This window comes from Cervus elaphus, chromosome 12, assembly GCF_910594005.1.
Source record: "Cervus elaphus chromosome 12, mCerEla1.1, whole genome shotgun sequence".
Taxonomy (NCBI): Eukaryota; Metazoa; Chordata; class Mammalia; order Artiodactyla; family Cervidae; genus Cervus; species Cervus elaphus.
In genome coordinates, this window is record NC_057826.1 from 15,628,427 (window position 1) to 15,646,165 (window position 17,739).

At 39.8% G+C, this 17,739-nt stretch overlaps 1 protein-coding gene across 14 annotated transcripts in view; it reads right to left on the minus strand.

Annotated features, from left to right (window-relative positions):
• Nucleotides 1-17,739, minus strand: part of TTLL5 (tubulin tyrosine ligase like 5) — a 307,882-nt gene that overhangs the window by 197,482 nt on the left and 92,661 nt on the right. For 9 of the 14 annotated variants that reach the window (XM_043920806.1, XM_043920805.1, XM_043920811.1 and 6 more), the window contains 3 exons: nt 12,263-12,301; nt 5,771-5,928; nt 4,536-4,842 (listed from right to left, as the gene is read on the minus strand). In XM_043920806.1, coding sequence (XP_043776741.1) covers nt 4,536-4,842; nt 5,771-5,928; nt 12,263-12,301 — 504 coding nt within the window. The remainder of the gene's footprint in view (nt 1-4,535; nt 4,843-5,770; nt 5,929-12,262; nt 12,302-17,739) is intronic. The other 5 variants (XM_043920814.1, XM_043920812.1, XM_043920816.1 and 2 more) reach the window with 2 other exon arrangements.

The following is a 17,739-nucleotide window of genomic DNA, read 5'->3' on the forward strand; positions in this document are numbered from 1 at the left end:
TCCAGACAAGAATACTGGAGTGGGTTGCCAGGCCCTCCTCCAGGGGGTCTTCCCAACCCAGGGATCCAACCTGCGTCTCTTATGTCTCCTGAACTGGCAGGCAGGTTCTTTACCACTAGTGCCATGGGCCCTTAAAAACATACTTATCCGTTACTACAAAAGGATGGCTTTTGTTACGGCAACTGATTGCGGGTGTGCGAAAGCCTCCAAAGCAGCAAAGAGATAAATCTTACGAAGGAACTTCTAAGACCAAATTTTAATGTCAGGCTTTTTTTCTCAACTGCAAGACGGGAGTGGTTGGAGCCCAGAACAAATGAGTGAGGTCCAACAGACTCTGGTGCAGAGGCACTGATGGGCTAGGATGAGCCCAGATGTTTGGTGGGAAAAAGACAACGTGTGCATACAATAAAGAGCACCTCAGTGACACCACTGAAGTGCCCAGCTGACTTCTGCTGGGGGCCCTAGGTAGGCAACAAGGAAATCTGACCAAGCCAGCCATCAGCGGACAGAAGTACCAGAGCAACCACTGATGACTTTCACTTCAGCTGCAAACTGCGGCAGATCTGTTTTCCTTCAGGAGAGCTTTTGGTTACTTCAGCTGCTCAGCCTTCTGAAACACTAGCCAAAATTACATCAGTGAGGATTAGGGCCCAACACAAGTTCTGTTTACACTCCTCACACTCGCCATCACTGAATGCTCTCTACTCACTGTTCCCCAAGGTGAGGACGAAGGACTGGTCCAGAGTAAACTGGAAATCCTAGGAGGGTCTATGTCTAGCTTCTGTGTTAGTGTCGGAAGGGACAGAGGTAGATTTGCTTTTCAAGCTCTTCAGAACATGAAATATAAAGCTGCACCTTTGTCACTAGTAAGAACAGCTTAGGGGAGCACAATATGATTTTGAAATGTGTATTTTCAAATGTTTCTCATCAAGGCCACACTTAAAATCCTTGCTCTGGAGACCATGTATCACTTTCCTCTCAACCATTCCCATAAATTTTCCCTCCACAACAAATTATTTTCAAGTCAAAGTGAAGGGAAAAAAACAAACAAAAAACCTCTCCACTTTGGCCAACAAATTCACTTGCAATATAATGAGCTACGAGTGTCATGTTTCAGATACCTGCAAATGTAGAATACCCAATTTTATTGATTATTCCTCTAATATTAAAATACAGAGGTCTTTGGATATGGGAATTATTGCTTGGAAGATGCGATTTCAATCATTATTTTGTGGCAAATCATTGTTGCAAATCAAATGAACAAGTATTGAGTTTTTTCCTTTTCTAAAAACCTCACTAAGATAACTTCCATGGGGTCACAAAAGAGTCGGTGATGACTTCGTAACGAAACAACAGCAGCAAATCTTACTACAGAGATCTGTGAGATGTTAATCCTGAGGTTGTCCCCTAAGGTATTAGAGATACTGGTCAGCTAGAAATCTGCAACAAACCAGCCAAAAAGCTAGAATGATTTACATTGGAGAAATCTATTTTTAAAACATAAAAGCCTTTGTAGATCCTCAGTATACAAAGTATACAACTAGTGGGCTGGGGCTTGGAGTCTTGAAGCCTTGCCATGGACCACCCCCAGATCCCTCAGTAGCCACTGAGATGCCCCATAGAATGAGAGGCAGCTCGGGGGAACAGAGTTTGAAAATCATGATTTATACGAACACGCCCTGCAATTATAACAGCTTACTCATTGAAAGTGCGATGTGTGAGATTTAGGAATAACTAATTTATTTCTACAACATCTAAGTAGAATGTTACTGCTAAAAAGGACCTTAGAATATAACTCAGTGGTTTTGAAATGTTCCATTTCAATTCAGTGGATTCTTCTTTCCCCTCTAGAGAGCACAGTCTGAAAAACCTGTCTATGTCTAACCTGATAACTTGGCCTAACGGAAAAGAAAACGGAGACACTCTGATTTGCCCGTGATCACACAGTCAGTTGGTAACCAGTGAAGTCACAGCCAAATCTTCTGATAGAGCTGAGTGTGCTCTCCACCAATGGGACCCCTCTCATCCTCCACACACCACTCCAAACCTCAACCCTACCCTCCAGCCCCTTAAACACCAGTATCGCCCTCCAGCCTTGCGGTTTAGAAAATAAAGGCCATCATGCATGAACACCTACACTTCCTGACTCTTTAACTTCTAATTACTGCATTCAAGCCACAGTGCTTTAGGGGCTTCCCAGGTGGCTCAGTGGTAAAGAATCCCCTGGGGTAGGAAATGGCAACCCACTCCAGTATTTTTGCCTGTACAATTCCATGGACAAAGGAGCCTGGTGGGCTGCAGTCCATGGGGTCACAAAGAGTTGGACATGACTGGGCATGTACGCACGCCTAGTCCTTTCTTTCTGACTTAGAGGGTGAGGCACCCCTCCACTGGCCTCTTTCCACCTTCCTATATGACAATATATCCATTTCTGTATCTCTACTTCTTTTACCATCAAATCCTCCCCCTAATCTATAAATCAGCTCCAGAATCCCTATCTTAAGAAATCTTTTTTCTCTTGCTTGCTCTCTGATGAGTTCTCACCTTCCTTTCATTTCATTCAAACTCAGCTCACAGTTTCTCTTCTATCCACAAAGTCCACACCCACGTCATAAATGCAAGAGACTGTTCCGAGGCCTCATTCTAAACTGGGCTGTCTGAGGCACTCACTCTTTAGCTTGAAACTCTCATCTTGTAGCTTTTACCACCCTGCCTCCTCCCAGTTTTATAGCTATCTCTCTAATTGCTATTTCTTGATCTCTTACTATAGAATGTTGGTTTTCTCCAGGCCTCATTTCTCTTCCTTTTCTCCTTGTCCATGTTTACTGAACTAAACTGAAATGAACAAGTTCATCCACTCTGAAGCTGTACAGTCCTATTCAACTCTGACTTACAAAGCTGTATTTTCACCTATCTACTGAACATCTTCACCCCAGAGCTCTTCCACCTCACTGTGTCCCAAACAAAACACATTATTTTTATCATGAAACCAACTCCTGTGCTCCTTATATTGACTGGCTGCAATATCACATGACCAAATTTGCAAAAATTTAGTCTCTGTGGGGTTCTTACATCCACAAAGACCAAGTCCTAGCAACTTCAACTTGCAAGTTTCATTAACTCCATCCCATCCTCTTCACTCCTACAGCCATCGCTCTGATAGGGCCTTCATCTTCCCCGCTCTGGACTACTTGAACAGCCCCTAACTCAGTGCTCTATCCTTTGCTGTTGTTCAGTCGTGTTTGACTCTTTTCGACCCCATGGACTGCAGCACACCAGGTTTCCCTGTCCTTCATCATCTCCCAGAGCTTGCTCAAACTCATGTCCATTGAGTCGTTGATGCTATCCAACCATCTCATCCTCTGTCATCCCCTTCTCCTCCTGCCTTCAATCTTTACCCTTAGTTCTCCTCTTATCAATCACTATCCCACAGTGTGACCAGAATTTACTTCCTAAATCAAGATCTGACCATATCATACATCTGCTTAAAAATTATCCATCTAGAAAAAAGTCCAGGCTCCTCTATGTCCCTTTATGGTCAAATGACATCCAACTTTTTAGTCTCACTTCTTACCACACCCTTTTCTCCACATAACTCCACACCACTAATCTATGTTCCTCAGACTTGCCAAGCTCATTTCAATTGCAGGGTTTTTATACTTGCTGTTCTGCCTGGAATATTCTGCCGCCTGATATTCACATGACCTACTCCTCCTCATCATTCAGGACTCACCCTAAAGGTTACCTCTCCATGTCCGAAGCACCATAATCTAAAGAAACTTTCTGCTCTATTACACTCTAATACCGCACCTTATCTTATTGCCTACACAGCACTTCCTATTGCCTGAAATTACCTTGTTTCCTGTCAGCCTTCCCCACTAGACTGCGAGTTTCAAGAGCCTGCCTTGGTCTCTACTGTAACATTATACAGTCTGGCACAATTCCTGATATAGAGCAGGTACTCAATAAACATTTGTCAGGGACTGAATGAATGACTTACTATCATCCCTCTGTGCCCTTATTCCCTCTACTAGCACTCCCACACTTAACTGTCACCTCCCAAATCCTGAAAGCCTACTCATCCATCAAGTCCTGGTTCAGATCTTGTCTCCTCCCTAACATCTCTCCAGCCCTCCCAGGCAAGACCAGTCACTCCTTTCCTGGGTCCTAAGAGCCCTTTGTCCATAGTGAGGTCACAGCCCCCTCTCTTTAAGTGTCCCCACACTAGGCCATGAGCTGATTTGAGCTCCTTGTCTTGGGTCACCTTGTACTTTTAATCACTGACACCAAAACCCCAAAATATTTGTTGAGCTAGTAAGAGCTGGGTTTGATTCATAGCTCTAGACCTTGGACAAGCAACTTCTCTAAGGCCCAGTTTCCTTGATAATAATAATATCAAATCACATTCATTAATTCACAGGAATCCTGTGCATAAAAAATGAAAAATGGCTATAAAGCCACCAGCACAATACCCTGGTACACAGTACAAATGAGATGATTTCAATTTTACTAGAATAATTAGGAAAGATACATACCTAAGATTGCCATTATCTTGCAGGATCTGCATCAGGTTAAATTTAGGCTCTGGCTCCTGAGTTTCGATTTTGCAGCATTGTTCACCTTTGTTATTCCACTCAGGAACCTTCATGGGGTTTTCTTTGGGTGAATTTTCTATCATAACAGTCAGTGAGGGTGTATATTTGGCTTGATTTTCTCCAAGGGACCCTGCAGACTCCTCCTGGTAAGCTTCCTGTTCTTCATCTTCATTGTCTAATGCAACTTCTTCCTCTTCTTCACTCTCTGTCTCAGTTTTAACATTCATTTCAGCTGGTTGGGTAATCACTAAATGCGAAGAATCACTAATGTTGCTGAAAAAAGGATTAAATTTTCCTCTCTCCCAATACCTTCCTTTTATCCTATTAGTAAAAACCCATTTCTAAATCAGATGGCAAATAATGCACAGTTAACAGCATACACACATCCCTCTCCAATCTTCTACCTTCTAAAAACCTAACGATCTTCATTAGAGATGATGTTTCTCATCACAATACCAATGGCTCTCTCACATCTCTAGGCAGAAAACATTTTAGTGATCTCTAGAGGGTGTTAAGTTTTTAGAGGGATGCTTTTCATGGAGGTACACAGAGCAGGGGAATATCTTTCCATCCTATGTTTATCCATTCTCCTCCTTCACTGCTTTGGCAGGTCTTTGAGGACAAGGACCATAGCTTTTTATTTGTCAGTGAAACTGCAGTAACTAATGTGCCTGACACAGGCACTCAACAAACAAAAGAAAGAGAGAGAAAGAGAAGTCAATTTGTCAGTGACAAATAGATCTATAACATGGGAGATTCTGGGAGAGAAAGAAATTCTCCCTTTTCTGTTTGTGTTTAAAATACTTACACCATTCAGCAAATGCCAAAGGATAAATTTGACTTCATACCTAATCATGAAAAACCCAAATAAGAATGCTCGGGGGTTCCATTGAACTTAAGCTAAGTATCAGGTAGCAAAATGATGCTGGAATAAGAGCAAAAGCCAATATGTGTGTGCTTCGGATAGTCTTCAATACAAATATTATAGCATGGAAGCTTTAAAAAACTGATCTTTTTGAAATGAGTTTTAGAGGAAGAGTGTATATGTACATATATATATAAAAGTGTATGTGATCAGGAAAGTCCTGATTCATTAAGTACTAGTTAAGAAGCTGATTACATCAGTCTGACAGGACATAGATAATGGAGCTTGGTGAAGGCTCCCCGGCAGGTACCTGGGTATTTTGGCCTCATTGCCCTTAATCTGCCACTCCGTCGTCTACGTTTTCGCACCTCCAGAGACAGGAGCTTCCTCTCATAGAGAGCAGCGTGCAGCTTGGCCCTTGAATTCATACTCTCTACCTTCAGTTCTGGTGTTCCATCAACCACCATTCTGTGAGGAAAAAACATGGCAGCTAGAACTTTCAGGAAGTTCTTTTATTCCAAGACTAAGCTTGACAGAACTCTGTCATGATGTCAGACCGGGCATGGTTTCTCTAGTGAGTTCTGAAATGTCTGGCCGATAAATGGGAATATTGGAATCTACATTAAAATTTCACTAATGGCCTATCTGAATTTGTTAAATGTTCTGAACAAAAATACGTCTGAAGACAACGGTTAAGCATTTTTATCTATCCAATGATATAAGCTGACTACTCAGTGCAGAGATCATAAAGTGCTACTTAACACCCAAGCCTTAAGAATGACTTGAGATACTGGTAACACTTCAGTTCTTAAGCTGAGGGATGGCTAGAGGTGTACTTATTATTTATTCATTATAACTTAGAATGATACAAACATTCTTTTGAAGTAGGCAATATTTAATGAATACAGATGTAGCAGCTGTTGAGGAGAGGAAGAGCTGATAATCTGTGACGAGAGCAGCACAGACCTGAATGAGACTCACGGGCAGAGAGCGTCCTTGTGAAAAGTCACCGGGATCTCGGGACGCATCAAGTCTCAAGCACCCCAATGGGAGGGACGTCTCTCTTGGAGCACGCTGAGTCACGGGGGGAGCTGGGGAGAGGTGGCAAGGACTCCCCAGGTGTTGAGCACAGGTCAGGAGTTAGGGTGAGAGGCACGGACAAGGGAAAGGCAGCAGATGGGGGACAAGGCCAAATTCAGTCAGGTCATGGATGCGGAGAGGGATGGCCACAGCTACATTAGGCATCAGGAAAATCATAAAATTAGGGAAGTGACAGGCATCATCAGCCCTCCAGACAAGGACCGGGCAGAGTATAAGACAGGCAGAGAAATCCAGGTCACCAAAGAGAGACAGGGTTCCCGAGTCACCAAGTCAGAAAAGACGTGTCCACATTAGTGTTGGAAAGCAGGCAGCCAATGCTGTGCACCCAGAACTCAGGATCTAACTGGTTGGCTCTGAACTCTCTTCCTTGTGAACTCTTTAGAACAGGGCTCCCCAATCTCAGGGATCTAATGCCTGATGATCTGGGGTGGGGCCGACATAATGACAATAGAAACAAAGTGCACAATAAATGCAATGCACCAGAATCATCCCAAAACAATCCCTCTACCCCACCTATGCAAAAATCGTCTTCCACAAAACCCGTCCCTGGTACCAAAAGGTTGAGGGCCACTTTGAGGTCATAATTCATCGTCATTCCCCTAGGAGTTTTCAGTCCCTGAGTATGATGGAAAGGCTGTGTCTTCTAGTCTGGTTAAGACTTCTAGGGATTTCTGGTTGGATGGTCTGGATATAAATATTTTGAAGGCCTCCTCTCTAGAGCAGGAAATTGAGCTAAGAACTGGACATGTCCTGACACTGGGGGCAGAAAAGGGAAGCAAATTAACAAACTTGTAAAAATTGTTCAACCCCAGTTTATCATCATCTCAACAACTGAATGTTAGCCTGCCCCCCCTCCACACAGTTGTAAAAATGGTTTTAGATAATTAAACAATAAAGAAAATTTTAAAAATCTGATGTTTAAAATAACAACTATAAGCTTCTAAGGAACCCTGAACAGACATACAAATCACCACCGTTACAAGGCATGGAGGCAGGGAGCACCGGGGGAAGAGCCAGAACTGTACGCATGGCTCTCTGAGGGCAAGGCCCAGGCTTATCTTCTCTCTCTGGTCTGTGACACGTCTGAGATTGCTCAGCATACACCCAACCTACTATAAATGCTTTTGAGTTAACAAACAATTGAACTCCTTATAAATAAATTGTAATAGCTTTTACCTACATCTATTTCCTTTTATCTTTCTAACATTTTATGAAATATTTAAATAGAATTAATACAGTGAACATCCGTATACCCACTGGCCAGTTTCTACAATGAATATTTTACTATATTTATTTCATCACATATATATTTAACTTTCTCTATTTCTATCCAAATATCAATCCACTTAATTTTTTAAGCCTATCAAAGTTGCACAAAGACATCAGTGTACTTCACTCCTAAACACTTAAACGATGAAATTATTGGGATCTAGAGGTCCATATTTGTTTTATAGGGCTTTGAACTTTTTCCCTTCTCTTTTCTGTAAGCTAAAAATGATGTACAGTGAAATTTCCAAATATTAAATGTCCGTATGTCCATTTGATGAGACCTAGAGCTATGCAACCCAAATTCTAACATTCTCTCCCCTCAGAAAGTCCTCACATTCCTTCCTAGTAAACCCCTCTCTCATACTCCTCAAGGAAACTGTTCTGAATTTTTTCATCACATTTTGGATTACCTGTCCTAGAACTTCATAAAAACAGAATCATACAGTATGAACTCATTTATTAGCATATTTTTGAGATGGATCAAAACTATGGCTTGCCTAACAATTTTCTTAAAAGTATTTTTAATAAACAAAATTTTTAATATTGAGGAAATTTAACTTACCATTTTTTTCCTTTTTGCTTACTGCTTTCTGTGTCATATCTAAAAACTTCTGCCAAGCCCAAAGTTACAAAGATATTTTCACTCACAAAGTTTTATAGCAATATTTTTTATGTATATGTCTATGAATCACCTATAATTTTTGTGAGCAATAGAGGTTGAGGTTCATTTTTTAAAATACAATATGCAGTTTCAGCCCCATCTGTTAAAAAGTTTCCAAGTTTCCTTTCCCCATTGGATTACTTTAGGCCTCTTGTTTAAAGTCATAAGGGCCCATTTCTGGGCTTTTTATTCTGTTTCACTGATAAATTTGTAAGTTTTCATTACTACAGCATAATATTCCTTTAAGTCAGGTACTTTAGGTCTTTCTCAAGATTACTTTGGATATCTAACTCCTCTGCATTTTTATATACACTGAAAAGAAAAATAGTTAGTCAATTACTACCAAAAAAATTACTACAATATTCATTAGATCATTTTGTGGAGAATGAATACTTATATTAAGTTTTCTAAACCATGAACACGACATATCACTGTACTTATTGAGATCTTCTTTAGTCTCTTTAAGTTACATTCAGGAGCTTTTTATATATAGATATTAAGCATAGTTGTAAAATTTATCCCTAAGAATTTTGACCTTATATCCCAAGACCTTGCTAAGCGCACTTTTAAGTTCTTATACTCATTCTGTATATGCCTTAGAATTTCTACTAACCTGATCATGTCATCTAAGAGAAAAGATTTTAATCTCTTCCTTTCTAATCTGTATACCTCTTATTTCTTTTCCTATCCCTCGTTTTACTGTACTATTTAGGAACTCTACCATAAAGGAAATACAAGTGGTGAGAGCAGACATCTTGCCTAATTACTAATCATAGGGGTAAAGCCTTCAATATTTGACATTAGAAATAGGCTTTTCATAGAAGGCCTTTATCAGATTGAAGCTCTCTTCTATGCCTGATTTACTAAGAATTTTTCTCATAACATGTATTTAATTTCACCAATTCAACATATGTGGGTTGTTTGGGGTTTTTTTGCAGCTAATAAAATGATCATTGGTTTTTTTCCCCTTTATTTAATATATGGTAAATTAAATTGACTAATTCTCAAACCTTAAACCAACTGTGCCTTACTGGGGAAAATCTCACTTTAGCCATCTGTATTATCCTTTATATACACTAATCAACTCTATTTGCTATTATTCTTTTAAGAAATTTTATGTTTATGTTCATGTAGATATTAGCCTATAGTTTTTTTAAATGTTTTTGTCAAGTTTTCATGCCATACTCTTCTGGTATCATAAAATGAATTGGGAAGTATCCTTGCCTTTTTTTTTGGAAAGAATTTCTTTAAGAATGGTATATATTCTTCCTCAAATATTGATACAATTCATCAGTGAAATGACTTGCAGTGTGCTTTGTAGGAAAGTTTTCTTTTTTTTAATAAATTCAATATTCTGATTAAGCATAGGGCTATTCAAAATTTCTATTTCAGCTTGTGTCAGTTTTACTAAGAGTTCTCTCCCCACAGGGAGTTCAGACATTTCATTCAGGTTGTCAAAGTAGTGAAATAAGGTTGTTAATAATAATAATATTCCCATAGCATCCTTTTCATGTCTGTAGGATCCATAGTGATAGCCCCACTTTACTATCTGACATTGGTAATCAGTGTAGGATCCATAGTGATAGCCCCACTTTACTACCTAATACTGGTAATCAGTGGAGGATCCGTAGTGATAGCCCCACTTTACTATCTGACACTGGTAATCAGTGTAGGATCCGTAGTGATAGCCCCACTTTACTATCTGACACTGGTAATCAGTGTAGGATCCATAGTGATAGTGATAGCCCCACTTCACTCTCTGACACTGGTAATCAGTGTAGGATCCGTAGTGATAGCCCCACTTCACTCTCTGACACTGGTAATCAGTATAGGATCCGTAGTGATAGTGATAGCCCCACTTCACTCTCTGACACTGGTAATCAGTGTAGGATCCGTAGTGATAGCCCCACTTCACTCTCTGACACTGGTAATCAGTGTAGGATCCGTAGTGATAGCCCCACTTCACTCTCTGACACTGGTAATCAGTGTAGGATCCGTAGTGATAGCCCCACTTCACTCTCTGACACTGGTAATCAGTGTAGGATCCGTAGTGATAGCCCCACTTCACTCTCTGACACTGGTAATCAGTGTAGGATCCGTAGTGATAGTGATAGCCCCACTTCACTCTCTGACACTGGTAATCAGTGTAGGATCCGTAGTGATAGCCCCACTTCACTCTCTGACACTGGTAATCAGTGTAGGATCCGTAGTGATAGCCCCACTTCACTCTCTGACACTGGTAATCAGTGTAGGATCCGTAGTGATAGCCCCACTTTACTCTCTGACACTGGTAATCGGTGTTTTCTCTTTTTTCTAGATAAATCTACTTAAGAGTTTATCAATTCTGCTATTGGATTTTATTTTCTTTATTGTTTGTCTTGTATTTAATTGATCTGCCCTTTATCATTTCCTTTCTTCAACTTACTTTTGGTCATGCTTCTTTTCCTAGTTTCCTAAAACTGAACACTAGATCAGTGATCTAGTCCTCTGTTTCCTAGTCAAATATTAAAGTTATAAATCGCACGTTGCCGCCCCCCCAACACACAAGCAAACAGTACTTTAGCAGCATTTCACATATTTTAATGTTCTGTTTTTATGATCATTTTGAATTTTCTTCATGAGTTCTTCCTTGACCCATGGATTAGTTAGAAATGTGTTGCTTAATTCCAAAATATTTGGATATTTTCTATTGTTATTGATTTCTAATTTCATTGCAGTCAAAGAACATACTCTTAATAATTTTAATCTTTTTAAATGAATTAAGATTTGTTTCATGCTTCAGCATAAGGTTTTCATATGCTACCTTTTATTTGCTTATATACCACCAGAAAACTAGTACTAAATGGCACATAAAATGTCCTAAAGAAAGAACAAAACCCAGCAACATTTAAATATTCTTGTTGTTGAAGTTTTTTCCCCTAATTTCCAAACTGACAGTAGTATATCTATGAAATGTATTCCTTGACTAATAACTGGAGAAAAATTATAAGCTAAGCATGACTTTCATTTAGAAACTATAAAAGTTGATTTCTCTCAGTTTTCCTTAAATTAAATGGCCATCATATTATCCTCCTTTAAAGAAAACTCAGATTTATGCTTCAAAAGATTTGGATGAGAAAACCAAGTTTATCTTAAATTCTTAAATGTAAAACAAAAAGCCAGATATAGGAGTTTCTTTCTTATCATCATTGTGGTTTTTGAAGATAAACAGCATAAAGGGGATGTATGCAATCTCTCAAACCAGAAGGTATGTATTTAGGGTTAAAAGTTCTTATTCTGGCTACGGTATTCAGCTGGGCAAGGTCATCCCAGTCATTCTTCTAAGACCTTCCTCTCTTCTGCCAAAATTAAGAGCCACAGATATTTTGCATACTTCTAGTTCCAAGGCAAATAGGAAGTAGTTCTGCTCAGTCCTATATGGTACAAAGTCCCATACCTGTATGCCCCAGGTATGTCAAGGCCAAAACATAACCTTTTCTTTGAATTTAGCCTGAGATTGATCTTGAAATCTCACTAAGACTTTGGGCTCGCTCACATAGCCAAACACAACTACTATCATTGAAATGACATATTTGTAGCTAAAAAATATAAATCCCAAACTTAGTTTATAAAAAGTTTGCTGCAGAATAGTGTTTCAATAGAAAACATTCTTGTGTTACTATTTAAGCTGAGTCAAACTGAAAATGGTTATGTAAAGTATCATGCTTAGTCTGTGCATGGTCAAATATTAGGCACAGGTAAAGAATTTCTCAACTTTTAAAAATCAGTTACCGTGTTCTTCCTGTCAATAAGCTTCTTCTTGGGTTTCCCCTACAGAAGTAGAAAGGACAAGTGGGTTAGAGCACTACAGATACTCTGTCCTGAATTCACACACACACACACACATACACACTCCTGAGATTTATACTACAGAGCTTCAACATGGAATTATGCCAGGGAAGGCATCTTGGGGTAGAAGCAGAGAGATGAATCGAGAACATGCTCAGAAAAGAACAGAGTACCATAACCTTTAGGGAAGATCAATGAAAAAACAAAAGATACAGGACAAATGAATTCTAGAGAAAAATTTTAACAATTACTTGCGTTTGTATATGTAGCCACAAATCTAATCACACTTACTGTTCACAATATGAGCCCTGTTTATAAAAATGAGCAGGATAAGACCATTTGGTGACAAGCTCAATGTCAGAGCTTTAAACAGTTGAAATCTGAACCCACAACTTTGGTCTCAGACTTCAGGACTCTTTCTTCTTGCACTGAACTATATTAGGGAAAGAAGTCCATCTCAGTTCTCATGGGGGTTCAAAAAAGATGCTCATGATAAATAGATTTTCCACAATTAAAAAAGAATCTCTTTAAAAAAGAGATGTTCCTCATTGTTTCTAAACTAGAGTTGGGCTCTAACCACAGGAAGTAAGAACCATTCACATTTAAACTGGCTTCTGTTCTTCATTCAGTTTTCTTTCACTTGACACACTATTTAAAATTTCCCCAGCTTTACTCATTCTCATTTGTGCATGTGTATATTTAGTTTGGTACAATTTTATCACTGTGTAGGTTCATGTACCCACAGACAAGATACTGAGCAACCCCATCACCACTGGATCCTGTATGCTGCCCTTTTATAAGAACACACCTTTTACCTAACTTCTGGCTTCCTTTCATCTGTTCTCCATTCTAAAATTTTATCATTTCAAAATGGTTATATAAATGCAATCATACAACATGTAACCTATGGTATTGACCTTTTAAAAAAGAGACAGATGCAATCAATATCAAGATATTCTATCTATAGAAAAAAATCAACTGAAAAATCTGTCTCCACCAAAACATTTTATCTTTTCCTCCCCACAGTCTTCTATCTGTGCCAGTGTCCTAATACTGTCAACTTATTATCAGAAAGTCTCAAAATTATTTTAACTTTTTTAAATCAGATCATGGTTTTTCTCTGTAATTTGCAATCATGAATTCACATGACAGTCATCTGGGTGGCTTTTTTTTTTTTTTTTTGGGTGGCTTTTTAACAAGCACAAGACTTCAGTTTGAGATTGGCTAGGGCACAAATGGGCTTCCCTCGTGGCTCAGCAGTAAAGAATCTATCTGCAGTGCGGGAGCTGCAGGAGACACAGGTTCAATCCCTGGGTAAGGAAGATCCTCTGGAGGAGGGAATGGCAACCCATTCCAATATTCTTGCCTGGAGAATCTCAGGGACAGAGGAGCCTGGTAGGCTACAGTCCATGGGGTTGCAAAGAGTCGGACACAACTGAAGCAGCCTAGCACGCACACGTGGCACAAATATGATGTTACTAAAATGCAGCCAGAGTTAAAACTACTGTCATGCTGTGAGACAGAGGGTAAGACACTGCCAGGGCAGGATGGGTCAGTGGAGGATGAAGGGGCGGGACAGGGAAGGCAGACAAAATGAACCAAGTATGAAATGAAATGATTAGAGAATTAGTTTGAAAGTAGTTCTGACAATAATACAATAGGATTTGCAAGAGAGAAAACATGAATTCAGATTGAAGAGAACAGATTTAATGGAAGATGTAAGGTTTGTAACAAACATAATTTCATTTTTTTAATGTATGTTTGTGTGTCTGTGTGCTTGCTTCGTGGTAGGTTTCGATACTGTCAAAGAAGAATATAACCAAGTACCTATTCTTAAAAGCCAACTTGAAAGTAGACAAGAGTAGTTAGTACTAACTGTCAATTATAATACAATACGTACAATATGGCGATCTAAATCCGATGGAGGGATAAGAAAGGCTGGGAGAATTTCCTTCTAGCCTGAGTAAGAGGATGAATGACATAGCTAGAAAAAGAATTCAGGGTAAACTGAAGGCCACTCCAAGGGAATGTACGGGAATTCCAATGGAATGTAAGGATAAGGAGGCATGAAAGAGCAGTAGATATGGTCTAATTAGCCATGGGTTGCTACTGAAAAGTGGAGATTAGGCTAAAAAGGTAGAAGAGTAAATCATAAGGGCCTTTCTTTGCTAAACAGAAATTCATGTTTTTTGAATCATAGTTTTTAGAATGCTTTATAAGCATGAGTTGCTACAAGAGCCTAAAGAAAGAAGTCAAGAAGGATATCAATTTGGATGGGAAAAAAAAAAATTAATCCTCTAACAGAAATTCAGCATCATATACATGTAGGGGATCATCTACAGTAGTGTAAGTACGATTTTGTTACCAAAAGAAATAACACATTTTTTTCATGTTACTTTAGAATTGTTCCAGGGATCTCAAAATATTGCCAACACTTACCACACTTTTTAAATTATGGTGGTTGTTAGACCCACTGCTAGGCCTACTACTATTAACACATTACTGAATATGTTAATAAAAAAAGCACATATATTATTATATCTCAAATGTTCTCACTGTTACGCTCTCCCCTGAAAGGATGCTTCCTAATTTTGGTAGTGGCTTCCAGATTGCCTGTTCTACCTTTCTTCTCCCTCACAAGAAGCTCACAGAGCAATCTAGCCTCAAGCATAGACACCAGGTCAGTTCAGAAACAGACTGACACAACCTTCACGGAAACTCAGGCAAATTACCAACCCTAAGCAAACAGTCCGTTACTTATAAATATGACTGGACAATTAGAAATCACCAGATGTTTCAGGAAATATAAGAGCATAAACTAGAAAGAATGAGATAAACAAGGAGAAATAATCCAGAAGAATTCAAAATAGTGCAAAAAACAGAAAAGAACTTTCAGTAATTATGCTAGAGAGATTAAAAAAACATATTTGTAATACTGTGATTTATAGTGAGAAATATATATATATTTACTTGGTTTTCATTCCTGTTTCTGGCACAGAGCTCCTAAAACCCTTAAAATGTCTAAGTGATGAGTGGTAAAGGCATCGTTTGTCATGCTAATGAGGTGACTTATAGAAAGTCCTTGCAAAAAGGCAAAATGGTTGTCTGAGGAGGCCTTACAAATAGCTGTGAAAAGAAGAGAAGCAAAAAGCAAAGGAGAAAAGGAAAGATACTCCCATTCGAATGCAGAGTTCCAAAGAACAGCCAGGAGAGGAAAGAAAGCCTTCCTCAGCGATCAATGCAAAGAAACAGAGAAAAACAACAGAATGGGAAAGACTAAAGATCTCTTAAAGAAAATTAGAGATACCAAGGGAACATTTCATGCAAAAATGGGCTCAATAAAGGGCAGAAATGGTATGGACCTAACAGAAGCAGAAGATATTAAGAAGAGGTGGCAAGAATACGCAGAAGAATTGTACAAAAAAGATCTTCACGACTCAGATAATCACAATGGTGTGATCACTCACCTAGAACCAGACATCCCGGCATGTGAAGTCAAGTGGGCCTTAGAAAGCATCACTATGAACAAAGCTAGTGGAAGTGATGGAATTCCAGTTGAGCTATTTCAAATCCCGAAAGATGATGCTGTGAAAGTGCTGCACTCAATATGCCAGCAAATTTGGAAAGCTCAGCAGTGGCCACAGGACTGGAAAAGGTCAGTTTTCATTACAATCCCTAAGAAAGGCAATGCCAAAGAATGCTCAAACTACCGCACAACTGCACTCATCTCACACGCTAGTAAAGTAATGCTCAAAATTCTCCAAGCCAGGCTTCAGCAATACGTGAACTGTGAACTTCCAGATGTTCAAGCTGGTTTTAGAAAAGGCAGAGGAACCAGAGATCAAATTGCAAATATCTGCTGGATCATCGAAAAAGCAAGAGAGTTCCAGAAAAACATCTATTTCTGCTTTATTGACTACGCCAAAGCCTTTGACTGTGTGGATCACAATAAACTGTGGAAAATTCTGAAAGAGATGCGAATACCAGACCACCTGACCTGCCTCTTGAGAAACCTGTATGCAGGTCAGGAAGCAACAGTTACACCTGGACATGGAACAACAGACTGGTTCCAAATAGGAAAAAGAGTATGTCAAGGCTGTATATTGTCACCCTGCTTATTTAACTTATATGCAGAGTACATCATGAGAAACGCTGGGCTGGAAGAAGCGCAAGCTGGAATCAAGATTGCCGGGAGAAATATCAATAACCTCAGATATGCAGATGACACCCCTTATGGCAGAAAGTGAAGAGGAACTAAAAAGCCTCTTGATGAAAGTGAAAGAGGAGAGTGAAAAAGTTGGCCTAAAGCTTAACATTCAGAAAACTAAGATCATGGCATCTGGTCCCATCACTTCATGGGAAATAGATGGGGAGACAGTGCAAACAGTGTCAGACTTTATTTTTCCTGGCTCCAAAATCACTGCAGATGGTGATTGCAGCCACGAAATTAAAAGACACTTACTCCTTGGAAGGAAAGTTATGACCAACCTAGACAGCATATTAAAAAGCAGAGACATTACTTTGCCAACAAAGGTCCGTCTAGTCAAGGCTATTGTTTTACCAGCGGTCATGTATGGATGTGAGAGTTGGACTGTGAAGAAAGCTGAGTGCTGAAGAATTGATGCTTTTGAACTGTGGTGTTGGAAAAGACTCTTGAGAGTCCCTTGGCCTGCAAGGAGATCCAACCAGTCCATCCTAAAGGAGATCAGTCCTGGGTGTTCATTGGAAGGACTGATGTTGAAGCTGAAACTCCAATACTTTGGCCACCTCATGTGAAGAGTTGACTCTTTGGAAAAGACCCTGATGCTGGGAGGGATTGGGGGCAGGAGGAGAAGGGGATGACAGAGGACGAGATGGCTGGATGGCATCACCGACTCAATGGGCATGAGTTTGAGTCAACTCCGGGAGTTTGTGATAGACAGGGAGGCCTGGTGTGCTGTGATTCATGGGGTCGCAAAGAGTTGGACACGACTGAACAACTGAACTGAAGTGAACTGAACTGGATCACTTCAGGATGGGGGCTGGTCGCCAGAGGCATCAGCCCTGTGATGAGAGGGCTGAAGCTTTCAGTCTCATCCCCCTGTCTTTCTGGGAGGGGAGAGGTGCTAGAGATAGAGTTCAATTACCAACAGTTGATGATTTAATCAATCACTCTTATGTCATGCGGCCCCCATAAAAACCTAGAAGTATGGGGTTCAGAGAGCTTCCAAGTTGGTGAGCCTGTGGAGAAGTGGAGAGAATGGTGCACCTGGAGAGGGCCCTAAGTGTCTTTTCCATCTGGCTGTTCAGGAGTTACATATACCCTTTTATAATAAACTGGTGATCCAATGAATTGAATATTCTTCTGAATATCCCAGCACAGAAGGGGTCATGGAAATCTCTTATATGCAGCCAGTAGGTCAGAAATAAAGGTAACAACC